Below are 12,721 nucleotides of genomic sequence, written 5' to 3'. Positions count from 1 at the left end.
TTCTTCTACACAAGTTGTTAATCGACTGGCCCGGGCCGAGCCGTGAACTACTTGGCGTTCCAATGCGCTGGGACCGGAATGTTAGCTCCGTTGTGCATCGCCCCTAGGTCATCATTGAGCTCATGACGTAGTCGATCTTGTTGTGATCCTTACGAAAGTCATGATCGCATAATACGACAACCATGATGATACAGAGCGCCTCATTGTAGCATAGGACTTTCTAACAGGGTGATCTCCCAGCTCGAATAAGCTTGATTAAGTAGTTGTAAACATCCCACGTCGCCCACTTGTCAGCATTCTATGTAGATTTACGTATCACAAGTCCACCTTATGTCCTCACGATCCATTTTGGTCAGCACAATTGCTTCTGCACCTTCACGTAGATTACGTTCCCCAATAAACACACTCTTCACATCTCGCAAAACCATGGCTACAGGCGCACCGTCCGCGACCGCTCAGGCGCAAGACCAGGCGAATGCCTCAGCTGCGTCCTTCGCATCTTATAACATTAAGAACACCAGCATCAATGAGGGTTCTGGTGTGAAATTGTCAGACCAGCAGAAGGTGTTAGTCGGCAGTGTGCTTGATGCGAGTTCCTTTCCATTCTCTCGGAATGCTTCAGGGCTAACTACAGACCACAGCTGTTTGAGGGCAACCCCACGCTGAAGCACCTGTCTCTGTGGTCGCGCAATGCTACATTTGCCGACAACATCACAAACGCCGTCGGATATGACAAGTTCGCAGCGCAGTGGTATGGATTACCTGCAGTCTTCAACCCCATCAAGATCCAGAGCCACCAGGTAACGTCCGGCGGGAACCCGATCGAGCTCAGCCTCTCAAACAAGTATGTCGTCAAGGGGATCAAAAAGGAACAGGTCATGGACTCTGTCGTGAAAATTCATGTTGGCAGTGATGGAAAGATTGAGAAAGTTGAGGACAAATGGAACGGCAAGCTTCCAGAGGGCGGGATATCAGAGGTACGTTGGCTCCCGTTTGAGATCGTTCGAGTCGTCGTCGGTGTTGGGCTGGATTGGGGCTGGTGGGCTTTCTGCGCCGCGAGCTGGTGGTGGCCCTTTCTGGTGAGGGATATGTTTGGGAGAGAGTGCTGCGAGCTAACATGATTATCTAGGCTTTCCGCAAGTTAAATGCGGTTACAGTGCCCACGATGGTAAAGGTCCCGAAGACGGAAGAAGAAGACAGGAAAATGCAAGCTGAGCGGGGCAACTAACTTGGAGAGTTAGATAGACTGGTAACTATAATACAACTACTCTACTTGTGGAATAGCTCCACGGGGAGGGAACGTACAACAGTATAGTCATGACTGGTTCACAAGTTTAGAAATGATATTTTGTGGATATGAATTACGCTCTTCGGCGTCTGGATTTGGGTAGAGATTCACCAGAGTAGATACACAAGTAATCAATGCGAACCACGGCTATCACTGTGCACTCTTGAGTAGTCACAGCCATGCCAATCTTTTTGTGAATATAACGAACAGAATGTCCATAGACTTGGTGAATGTTGCCAGAAGGCTCTCACATAATGTATTCATATATGTACGTTGGCTGGTCGCTTATCACCACAACGGCTGTCTGCTAAAATTACAGTGTTTGCTGCAATTCAGCACGGAACTGGTCAGCGGCTGCAGGCGCTAACGGAGGCTTCGACAATTGGGAACCACGAACCCGTGTTGACTGTGTAGGAGGCCGTTTGCTTACTTTCATCATCTCTTAGAACAGGTACTCACCCAATTATTCTGCCTCGGAACGCAACACGATTTGAAAGAACGCAAGTTAGTTCCAGCATTACCATGTCCAACTTGGAAAATGTCGACATCCAAACGATTGTCGAGCGCGGTGTTGTCCGCCTTCCCCGCAAGCCGACAGCCACGCTATCTTATGGTATCGCTCAAGGCCACGGTCCGCTCTCGACGACGCATTTACTTGTCTTCCTTAATGGACTGATCATGCACCAGCGCGGATGGGACGCCACAATACAGAAACTTCTACAAACGTGGGGTGCAGGCGCCGGGACCGCCAATTATCCTTCGCTTCTTACTTACGATCGCTACGGTCAGGGAGATTCTGAACCTGATCCGGCTGATGAGCAATCGAAATATGGGCATGACATGCGTGAAGTTGTCAGGGACCTCAACGACCTGCTTTTCAAGATCTGGTACGACAAGCAACAAGATGGAGCACCATCAAGGCCCCATTTGGTCTTTGTCGCCAACAGCATAGGGTGCGTCATTGCGCGCCTGTATGCGGAGACCTACCCGTCGAGCGTGACCGCGCTGCTCCTCCTCGACAGCAACATCGCGAACAGCGACCTTGTGTCCATCTTCCCGGATCCAGATTTGCAGGACTTTGATCCTACTTCGTTACCAGCGGGAGTCAGTGTAGCTGATCTGCGGGACACCCGTGCTAAGTATAAGGCTATTTTTCACCCCTCCGTCCGCAACCCCGAGAATTTGGACCGACGCAACGTTGCGGATCTATTGCCATATGACCACAAACCTGTTCTAAAAGGTCCCGATAGCAGAGGAGCATGGATCACGGTCGTAGAGCACGATTGGGATACCTTTGCCGAGGAAGGCCTAACGGGTTCGCTGAAGACGCCCAAGGGTCTGACAAACGCCTACATGAACCCAGCCTGGCATCGTTACAACGAGGGACTTGTACGCTTGACGGAAAAAGAGAGGTCAGAGGGTCCTGTGACGGCTAAGGGGTGTGGGCACTTCATTCAAAGGGATGACCCAGGCTTTGTTGCTAATGCCATCCATCGGTTGGTAATGAAGTTGAAGCAAACCTCATGAGATGGCCACTTTCTGCGAGGCATGGGAGATTCCATGAAAGCAGCGGACTTGTAGCACGACAGATAATAGTTTCGATACATGGTCTAGAGCTGTGGTGACTGATTTGTAAGATCTAGAAACCTCGCTGTGCACCTACGCCATTGGACTTTCCACCAATAAAATACAGCACATATTGACCTTGAATTGCATGTTGCAGCTCACATTTCTTATGACTTCAGATCAGCATATGCCAATGAAGAAGCTTCTATTTCACTGGCTCTGATTTCTCCCCTACGCGACTCTGGTATGATTCCGTACAATATTAGGACCCCTGAGGCTCATGCCTAAATGATGGCAGTTTCATGGATGAGGCAAACATGTTTGTGCAGTTTTCGGTCACGAAACTGTCCTAGTCTCACGGTTGATATCGGAAATGGCGCAAGGGCAACATATTATGAGGCCTTACGGCGACAAAAATGTTTCGGTAGACGGGCGGTGTGGCGTGTCGATCGTGGGTTCTAATGGATGAGACTAGGGCGGAGTCAGCCGAAGCAAACAGCAAGCCTAGCAGGCAGTGCATTTGGAAAATGCCCTGCATCGGCATTGAACTCGGGCTTTTCCATGAGGAGAAGCCTTGATTCGTCGGCCGACGATGAAGTTTGCCAAGTTTTTCTGTCGTTATGCAGCCAAGAGCTTTTGCCGACGTTGCATGGCCCAACAGTGCTCTGGGGGCCAGCCTCACATGGAACGGGGCTGACGAGAGCAGTACAGACTGGCTTATATGAGCGCCATCGACAGGCTTAGTGAGATTCGACCCCAATACTCGAATCTCAACTTACCAACGCTATTTGACTTTTTCCATTCGTAATTCATGCTGTCGGTCCAGAAATACCGCGAGAATCAGCCAGCCAGCCAGCATGAGCAACGCCGAGTTGCCCGTTCAGGTCGGGCTTTGGGTTATGGTTGGGTTCACTGTGCTATTTCTTTCCCTCAGGATTTACTCGAAGTTGTCTCGGCATCGTGCCCTGTGGTAAGCCCATCCAGATGCCATCACCGCCTTAGACGTGCTCACAAGAATAGGTGGGATGACTATGCCCTCGTGGCGGCTTGGGTAAAGCAATCCCAATGAACCAACTAACCTTGTGACATAGGTGATAGTGGTAATAGGCAGCGGTTTTATCAGTGCCTTCGCTGCCCCATCTTCAGGCATTGTCACAGCCTCAAGTGATAGGGTTCTTCTGTTATTCAACATCTGCTCCATGTTCTGCGCGCTCGCCTCAGCCTGGTCCAAGTCGGCTTTCGCGCTTACCCTAACACGGCTCACAGAACGAGCGGGAACCATATTCTTGTGGTTTATTATCGCCACGGTCAATATAGCATATACCGTGTTTTCGATCTCCGCTTGGGGCCGGCCGTGTGTGGTACAGAGTAACTCACACATGTATTTGGCTGGTGCTTGCTGGAGTCCGACGGCGAAGATCGCTGTTCCGCTTGCTGTTGTCCGTATGTGGTTTGCCCTTTTTGAGATGATAAGCTATTATATTAACATATACTTGCTTGACGTAGTCTATTCGTCCCTGATGGACTTTACCCTTGCACTCTTCCCGTGGAAAATACTCTGGCATACAGACATGAAAAACCGGGAGAAGGTGGGCCTGGGGATAGCCATGAGTTTTGGGGTCCTGTGAGTTTTGTTCAATGCAACGAGCACGAGAAGTTCGGTCTTGCTGACCTTTAACGGGATAGTGCCGGGATCATTGCCGTTAAAAGAGCCGTCAATATGCTCGGTGTAGATCCAGTTGCCAATGGCTCTTACTATCGTACGTTCGGAACGTTTCTGGTACCAGTGGTGGATGCTAATACACAAGCGCGCAGATGGAAGGGTGATACAATGCATCTGGAATGTCGCAGAGCCATGCGTAACGATCGTGGCACAATGCATCCCGACACTTCGAGCTTTATTAGTGGACCGCAAGTCTAGGAAATTGGACGCCGACTCTGCCGAAACGTATGAAGAAATCCTCAAGCAGCAAACAGTGAGGTGTTGGAATGGTTCGAGTCATGCTATATCGAGCTCCGACCATGACTTCCAATCCCCTTCCGAGAGCTGAACGTAGTAACTCTGAAAGTTGTGGTGTCATTAGCTTTGAAGGAATACCTCATGTATAACCTTGACTTGGGTTTCAAAGAGACTTGGTTCTCTGAACGGTGGATGTTCAAACCAGACAGGTCAGTTTGTCGCAGACTATATACCGTAGCGTCCTGTCGTTATCTCGGTTGCGCCATTGGGCGATCGGAGACGTCACGTGCTGTTCAGTCTTTTGCGGTACTATAGCCGGGACGTGTCCGCCTATTAAGCCGCATCCGGGTTTCTACTGTTTTAGGATACTCCTTTTCTTACTTTGATACACAGTAAAATCTTTATCGGAACCCTGCGTCCCAATCACATGACACAACTGTGGCTCAAGGAGGCGACAGTGTCGCAAAATCAGCGGCTAGCTCGCGCTCAAGCACTTGAGATATTGGAATTTCCCTTAGGTCCATAAAACTCCATTGGATATATTAATGATTAATCTAAACACCGGTCATAGACCCTTTAGAGTGAATGAAAGTAGTAATTCTTGTGGCTCGCAGTTAGCTTGGATCAGCAACAGATACCTACTTATTTATGTAAACGTCTAGAATGATGCGGAGTCCTTTATTACAAAATCAACAGATGAGAACAATTGCTCAGTGAATTTAAGATACGATAGACTCAAGCTAAGAGGTGTAAACAACATGAAATCAGTCAGAACTGTCATCCGGGTTATTCTTTAATTCGACAATCGTCCACTCCGTTGTTGATCCAGGAGACTCTTCGAGGGCATTGGATAGTTGGTGGAACGTTGAACCTCTCCTGCCACGTAGCATCTTTGTCATCCACCTGAAAAGGTGATTTCGAAAGTATTGTATGGCCGAAATTTTGCGTTCTCAGCCAATGGCAATCGATCAGTAGTGTCGAGTCATATTTTAGGCATCACTAGTCCCGGGCCGACCAAGGAACAAAGGACGCCGGCGCCCCGATTCACTCGACCTCCCGTTGTCCTTAGAATATTGAAACGTAGCAGGTGAAGCGTGGCTCCGTAACGTCCAATCTCTGCAAAACCAGACCATTCTTCCAAGATTTCTCAGCTTCTCGTACGTTCGGAGCATGATAACCCAGGAAAAAACCTAGGCAATAAATACTACTGAGCAAGGAACATGTGGAGCCTCCAAGATACAAGGGCCCCTGCATTCCGTGATGCCAAGGTCGCCAAATTCTTTCGGGCGAAACCCAGCGTACCATCAGCTTGATATTAAGGGATCCTGATTGTACAATTCCAAGCTTCCCCCCATGGGGATACCGGGCCATACAGGGTACTCTGTTGCGCGATAATGCGTGAGCTACCGGTGATACGTTGAGTGTGATTTGGAATTTGATTACTCAAAAACTTGCCATATTGTTGAATTAACTAGCGGCCCTGCTTCTGGGGGTACATGCTACTGCGAATCAGGTTTTATTCTGCCCACATATGCGCAGTCGTGTTAGAACTGAAAAGAATGTCCCACGCCTTTGACAACTGTGGAAAAGCGGACACTCATGTAGCCCAGCACAATGGCTCTCCTCCGATGCTTCGCCCGCTTTGAGGTGCTATTTTAATATTTCTTGATGGATTACGGAAAGGAGAGGGTGATAATGCGTCCGGGCCGCAAAGTCTTCCCGCGTCTTCTATAACCCGATTTGCAAGGATATACGAGGCTTCAAGGTTTAGTATCCGAGACTGGGTTTGATCGAACCACGGCCGCATATTCCGGTATCCCCGCTTGGAAATAGAGTTTGCAAGGGGCGAGACCCCTGAACGATTCTGTGTGACTGGCACTGTGTGCTGTTTGCATTAGATGTCTGGGGTGCGAAGCCAATGAATCGAGATAATACCCTTCGACTTCCCCGCGTTACCTGTTGTTTCGTCGCAGCTGGGCGGTCGATCTTGTACTCGTTTCACAGCCGCGATTTGCATGAAAATTGTGATCAAATCGAGTACAGTCACCTATTTTGATACTCTCTCGGCGCATAATGTTTGATTTCGTTTCCTGTTCGACCCGGCACTTCAAGATGGAAGTCGTCGCCGCGGTAGCCGCGTGGGCTGTCACTTCTGTGTGCCAAAACGCTGGTTCGGAGCACTGGCTGTCGGCCGTGTGCCGGCGAGACGGCAATGCAACAGATCTCGCCGGAAGACTATCCCCTGGTGCTGCCATCTATACTCCTGGGTCCGACGGTTTCATCAACGCCACTTCTCGATGGTCTGTATTTGATGCGCCCACAGTAAACATCGTAGTCGTTCCGGCTACGGAAAACGATGTGGCTGAGACGGTGAGGCATCCTTGTGATTTTGCGGGATTTCAATTGACTCATTGTTCACATCTCTCTACAGGTAAAATATGCCAATGAACAGGATGTTCCGTTCCTCGCAGTCACCGGCGGTCATGGTGCAATCACCACTGTTGGTCGGATGAAGACAGGGATTGAAATTTGGATGAATCACCTGCAGGATATTGAGATCTCTGCAGATGGCGCGTCGGCTAAGATTGGAGGGGGTTCTCTATCGAAACGAATACTCGATACTCTCTGGGCCGCTGGGAAACAGACAGGTATGCCACCTCCACAGGAGATTCCACCACTCACTGCACGGCTCTTGCAATACTATCCGAAGTCGTGAAACGCGTTTGATTCTCAGAGACTGCTTCTTGTTGATTGTTATCAACTCGTTCCTGTTGAACTTGGATGATAGCCCGTCCCAATTTGAATACTAATCGGATCGTAGTGACCGGTAGCTGTGAATGCACCAGTCTACTTGGGCCAGGATTAGGTGGCGGTCACGGATTCCTCCAAGGTCGACACGGACTTATCGCAGACCAGTTTCTTTCCATGAACATTGTGTTTGCAAATGGAAGCCTGCATCACATCGACAAAAAGACGGACGCAGATTTGTGGTGGGCCATGCAAGGCGCTGGGCATAATTTCGGCATTGTGACGTCTGTCACGGTCAAGATCTACGATATTGAGTATAGCGACTGGGCATACGAGATGTTCACCGTCACAAGTGATAAAGTTGAGAAGTTCTACCAAACCATCAACGCCGCCATACCCAATAACGGATCACTACCTGTGAATGTCATCCATTACGGGTATTTCTACAACGATCCCACGATTGACAGCAAGGTTGGTGATGACATCTAACCTGAGGCATGTTTTACATGAGGGCTTACTCATTCTTAGGGTCCCGTTACTGCATTTTGGATTCTCCAGGAGGGTGCGACTAGCGTTGATTCGGTATATACTCAACCATTTCACGACCTCGGGCCGTTTGCTACCGAAGCGGGCAGCGGTAACTACCTGGACCTGCCGGTTTGGACGGACTTGGATAATTCAGCTGCGCCATGTCAGCACACCGGGTTTGCTAATACACGATTCCCGGTCGACATGCAGACGTATGATCCTCAAGCTATGCGCAAAGCATACGACCTATTCGCCAAGGCCAGCTTAGAAACACCCGCGTTCAACGGCTCGTTCTTCCTTATCGAGGGCTACTCGTTGCAAGGGGTCAAAGCAATACCAAGTGACACGACCGCGGTTCCCTTCAGAGATGGTAATTTACTTATCGCACCGGTCATTAGATGGGACCCCAGCGATTCAACGCTAGCCCAGAAAGCTACTGATTTGGGAAACGAACTTCGGAACATCGTTTTTGAGGCCAGCGGCCAGTCCGAACTGCTCACATACGTCAACTATGCCTTTGGAGACGAGACAAAGCAGAACTGGTACGGTTTTGAGCAGTGGCGTCAGGACAAGTTGTTGGCCGTGAAGGATAAGTATGACCCACTGCGAAAGTTCAGTTTCTATGCGCCAATAGCGTAACTGAAAGTGGGAACTTAATAGACGCGGAGGATCACAAAGTGGCTGCTGGATATTACTGTGTAGTGGAAGACCCTCTCTGCTGCCCAACACCATCCTAGTCGTTTGATGATAATGCCTCCTTACCTGGAACCTCGGTACCTGATAGCAATCAAGACATTGCTTTCCACTATTGGGCATACCCCGACCGTGGAGTGTGTTTTTGACTCATTGTTCTTGCGATGGCCGGCAAAAGCTGGTCAGGCTAATTTCTCACCGTGTTCAGACCATCCTAAGCATTATTCACCACACTTGCCATGCGGCGAGCGAAAGCCGATTGTCTGCGACGAGTGCTGGAGCTCTGGGCTGGGTAAGGGTCATAATGATTTGCTTATGTCCTGCACGGTGCACAGGGGGGTATTGACACTCCCTTGCTCGTTCTATCCCTGCGCATCGCAGGTTGCATCACATTAGCGCCGCAAACACTGGCAGTGGTACGGAGTACTTTACGGCAATTTTTACGTTACTACCAAGTAATGGCTCATCGATGCCCATTAATCAAAATGAGATCCAACTGTGCAATCATGAGTAGCAATATACTGGCCAGCTCTTCAAGGGCATTCGCTGCGGTGGAAATGGGGCGCAGGCACAGAACGGCACTAAGAGTGTCAGTCTTCTACAAGTGCCGTGTTCACCTTTCCAACCCTTGCGCCTTGTCTGTAACCATTACTCGGAGCCCTTGCCTTATAACTACCACTGAGTCGAACAAATAAGGTTTCTGGGCGATTGACATCCATGCGAGGCGGTTTTACTACAGTTCAGTCGCCAACGTGAAAACCATCCTGAAGCCTGACCTCTACACCATGAGGCTCTGCTGCCATATATCCGCCTACTCTGCCAACGCGCAGTCTTTGGACAATGAGCCTGGCACTGGCACCCCCATCTGACAGCATTTCACAAGATGCATGCACGTTCAGATAACTTGATCGATCAGGTCCCGATAAACGCAGCTGGGAAGACTGACCTGGGTGTGGAGACCGTCTTCCTCGTAGTCGCGTATTTTTCAACTGGGTTGAGAATATGGTCAAGGCACTTGATCGGTGCGCGCCTACAGATTAATGATTTGCTCATTCTTTTAGCTTTGGTAAGTCATCTGCGTCTTCAATGAGCGCCGGCCTGCGATTCCAACGGCTAATCTGGTTGACGAGACAGGCGCTTATGACAGTGCGGTATGCCATCGATATGGCTCTCGTACTAAAATGCGGACTTGGATTACACCAAGACCTAGTAATAAGCATCGCGGGAACTGGAATGGTGGTCCTCTTTCGAAAGGTACCGTAGAAGCATCCAGACTGTCTTCGCTGTGTTATTGGATCCGGCTAACTTTGATCGCAAATGTTCAGCTTGTCTTTTCGATCGATCTCATGTGGCTGACTCTAGTCGCCCTGGTAAAATCTGCCATTTTGCATTTCTACGGCCAGACTTTCCAAAATACCGCTTTCATCCGCATCGTCTACGCAGTCATGGCCATAGTAATTGCGTTCTGGATTTCAGCCTTCTTTGCCGACGTCTTCTTCTGCATTCCCGTGCACAAAACCTGGCTCCCGGAGACACCTGGGCGGTGTGGAGAGAGCAGTAGCATGTACATTGGCATGGCCAGCGCGGACCTTGCTATAGATATTGTTGTCTTGATACTTCCCATGCCTATATTATGGGGCCTCCAACTCCCAGCCGCGAGAAAGGTCGCTCTTACCTTCGTCTTTGGCCTAGGGTTTATGTATGTTCTCCCCACCCTTGACTACGAACCATTGCTCAATTTTACCCAGAATCATCTTCATAACGTCCATTCGCCTCAAGTTTTTCTTAGAACTTGATCCTTTCGATTTCACCTATACGTTTTCCAAGATCGCTCTCCTTTCGACACTCGTCCCATTGCTCGGGATCACCAATGCAAACCTACCGATCATGGGCCCGGCCTTTCAGAGAATCTTTCGCTCGTCATTGCTCACGAGCCAAACAAGAAAGTCAAGCAATACAGGAAGCAGTGGAAGTCGGTTCCAGAAAATGCCTGAATCGGAGTTGCCTTTGGTGGGCATCAATGGTGAGTGGCTCGAGATTATATCACGACCCGTGACTTCACTTTTTGCGCTCTCGAATAAAATCGTGCGTTAAGGAGTCCATACTGACCACCTGTCGAAACAGCCTCTCCTGCATCTCGGTCCGGCCAGATTAGTGTAACTACAGATTTCGGAGTACACTCCACATCCAAACCCACAGAGCCAGCAAGCCCCTTGTGTGCTAGCTGACAAGAAGTTTCTCGGGAAGTTCATTTAATGGATATGCAAAACAAGGATGTCGCTTGTCAATACGTCTAGTATGGGCCTAGAAAGCTTAGTCACGGCTAGCTGTTCTTGATGCTGATTAGAATTGCTACCGCACATTCATAAGGCTTTGAGCTTGTGATGAGTTCCATCGTCAGGCCTGGAAGCGCGTGGTCATATTTCTGCATTATGTGCAAGAACAGCGCGCGCTCCATATAAATGTTACCACCTAAAAGCCATCGGGTTCAAACCCGTCTCTGCTTTATTTACCACGATCTGTAGTGCCCATAACCTCGACGTCGTCCAGAGTAATATGTACTTGTATCTGGAATCAAGAATTAGCAACAGATTCGGCGAACAAGCGATAAAAACCAAACCTCTGACCCTGCTGATGCCCAACTGATCAGCAACATTGACATAGCCATCTCGGCCTACCACGCCTGTGTTCCGGATCTTCTTGACCATATCATCGTCGCCTTGCCATTTTGTCCGGCACATGGGGCAGGTGACGCTGTCGCGAGACTTTGTTGCTGCCCACATTTCGAAGCATTGTTTGTGCATATTCTGACCACAAGTCGCGCGACAATACACAGTTGCTTCTGTGTCCTCGAAGGGCATGAAGCAGATGGGACAATCACCCTCAACTGCCTTGCGGTTCTTGTCTTCCTTGGGCTTCTCAGCATCATCGCCAACCTCGATCGGAGGCGCGCCTGCTATGATCTCGACAAGCTCTGTTGACAGCAGTGCCAGCTGATAGACGAGTTCATACCGTGCCCGGAGAACGCGTGACATTACGTATAACATGTGCTTGCATTGGTTCCCCTGCTCAGCGTGCGGACAGTTGCAGCTTGGTCGACGGCTGATATGTACTGTATAGATGTTGCCAGTAGATCCTGTGAGCTCAACACGTTCCTCTGGGCACTTTGCGGTGCCACATCGAGATCTGTTTAAGACGTAAAATCGTTGGGATGTTGCACGGTGGTAGATCTCATTGAAGCTTTGCGGTGGTTTTGGGCGGAACCTGCGGAGTCTCTTCTCTTCGTCTTGACCTCTGCTCCTGCGCGGCTTCTTGGGCTTCTCACCGGCAACCTGCTTATATTCTTGTGAACCCACCAACGCATCGGCGGAGGCGCCAGTGGTATTACTCGCTGACGGACCTGGGCCATCGTAGTTGGCCGACAGCTTGCGCTTGCGGGGGGCTTGCGAAGCCTGGGGGTAAGTAGATGTGCTTTCGCCTGCCATCTTGGTATCACAGGAGTGTCTGCCCTAGTTATGAAAGTGGAGCGCGGATGTTGAACAGTGTGGTGAATAAGTCGCAGTGGTGGCTATTGGCCGGGCTGGAGAGCGCACCAGCCGCCAAAATCACAAGTGCTCCGGTTGACGGGCAGTAAGTAGGTATTTATCGCCGTCCTGCCGTCCTTGATACCAGTAAGGATGGCGAGATGCATCGTCGAACAAAAGCTTTGCACGTCTCTGGGAAGTGACAATGAGTGGCAAATCGGAACGGTACTTGCGCATCATCACCAACGCCAAACCGGCGCGATGTCAGGTGAAGCACCGCAGCTGTCTGCAGCTGTAGGCGTCGCTGATCTTGCAACTATTTGGCAAAGTTGCCTGCGCATTTCAATACCCTCGCGACCTACGACAATCTGCACATGTGCTGTAGCCTCGTCATCTCAACGTCCCATGCATGAG

At 49.8% G+C, this 12,721-nt stretch overlaps 6 protein-coding genes across 6 annotated transcripts; 5 read left to right on the top strand and 1 right to left on the bottom strand.

Moving 5' to 3' along the window:
- Positions 1-426: 426 nt before the first annotated feature.
- JN550_003896 (uncharacterized protein) lies at positions 427-1,228 on the top strand (the record flags this gene model as incomplete). Its single annotated transcript, XM_049315351.1, has 3 exons — positions 427-566; positions 623-1,079; positions 1,130-1,228. 3 exons carry the CDS (start codon positions 427-429, stop codon positions 1,226-1,228), a joined length of 696 nt encoding a protein of 231 aa, XP_049173918.1.
- Positions 1,229-1,810: 582 nt separating this feature from the next.
- Positions 1,811-2,815, top strand: JN550_003895 (uncharacterized protein; the record flags this gene model as incomplete). The annotated part of the gene is made up of 1 exon (XM_049315350.1): positions 1,811-2,815. The coding sequence occupies one exon, from the start codon at positions 1,811-1,813 to the stop codon at positions 2,813-2,815; it is 1,005 nt and encodes a 334-aa protein (XP_049173917.1).
- Positions 2,816-3,665: 850 nt separating this feature from the next.
- On the top strand, positions 3,666-4,905 carry JN550_003894 (uncharacterized protein; the record flags this gene model as incomplete). Its single annotated transcript, XM_049315349.1, has 5 exons — positions 3,666-3,824; positions 3,946-4,297; positions 4,361-4,478; positions 4,541-4,614; positions 4,670-4,905. 5 exons carry the CDS (start codon positions 3,666-3,668, stop codon positions 4,903-4,905), a joined length of 939 nt encoding a protein of 312 aa, XP_049173916.1.
- Positions 4,906-6,926: 2,021 nt separating this feature from the next.
- JN550_003893 (uncharacterized protein) lies at positions 6,927-8,729 on the top strand (the record flags this gene model as incomplete). The annotated part of the gene is made up of 4 exons (XM_049315348.1): positions 6,927-7,184; positions 7,246-7,462; positions 7,636-8,033; positions 8,091-8,729. 4 exons carry the CDS (start codon positions 6,927-6,929, stop codon positions 8,727-8,729), a joined length of 1,512 nt encoding a protein of 503 aa, XP_049173915.1.
- A 1,400-nt stretch (positions 8,730-10,129) lies between these two features.
- On the top strand, positions 10,130-10,877 carry JN550_003892 (uncharacterized protein; the record flags this gene model as incomplete). The annotated part of the gene is made up of 2 exons (XM_049315347.1): positions 10,130-10,482; positions 10,532-10,877. The coding sequence occupies 2 exons, from the start codon at positions 10,130-10,132 to the stop codon at positions 10,875-10,877; spliced, it is 699 nt and encodes a 232-aa protein (XP_049173914.1).
- Positions 10,878-11,106: 229 nt separating this feature from the next.
- Positions 11,107-12,268, bottom strand: JN550_003891 (uncharacterized protein; the record flags this gene model as incomplete). The annotated part of the gene is made up of 3 exons (XM_049315346.1): positions 11,107-11,186; positions 11,297-11,351; positions 11,411-12,268. The coding sequence occupies 3 exons, from the start codon at positions 12,266-12,268 to the stop codon at positions 11,107-11,109; spliced, it is 993 nt and encodes a 330-aa protein (XP_049173913.1).
- Between the last annotated feature and the right edge of the window lie 453 nt (positions 12,269-12,721).

Source organism: Neoarthrinium moseri, assembly GCF_022829205.1.
Source record: "Neoarthrinium moseri strain CBS 164.80 chromosome Unknown scaffold10_Wmoseri_CBS_16480, whole genome shotgun sequence".
Lineage (NCBI taxonomy): Eukaryota > Fungi > Ascomycota > Sordariomycetes > Amphisphaeriales > Apiosporaceae > Neoarthrinium > Neoarthrinium moseri.
This window is presented reverse-complemented; position numbering and strand designations above follow the sequence as displayed.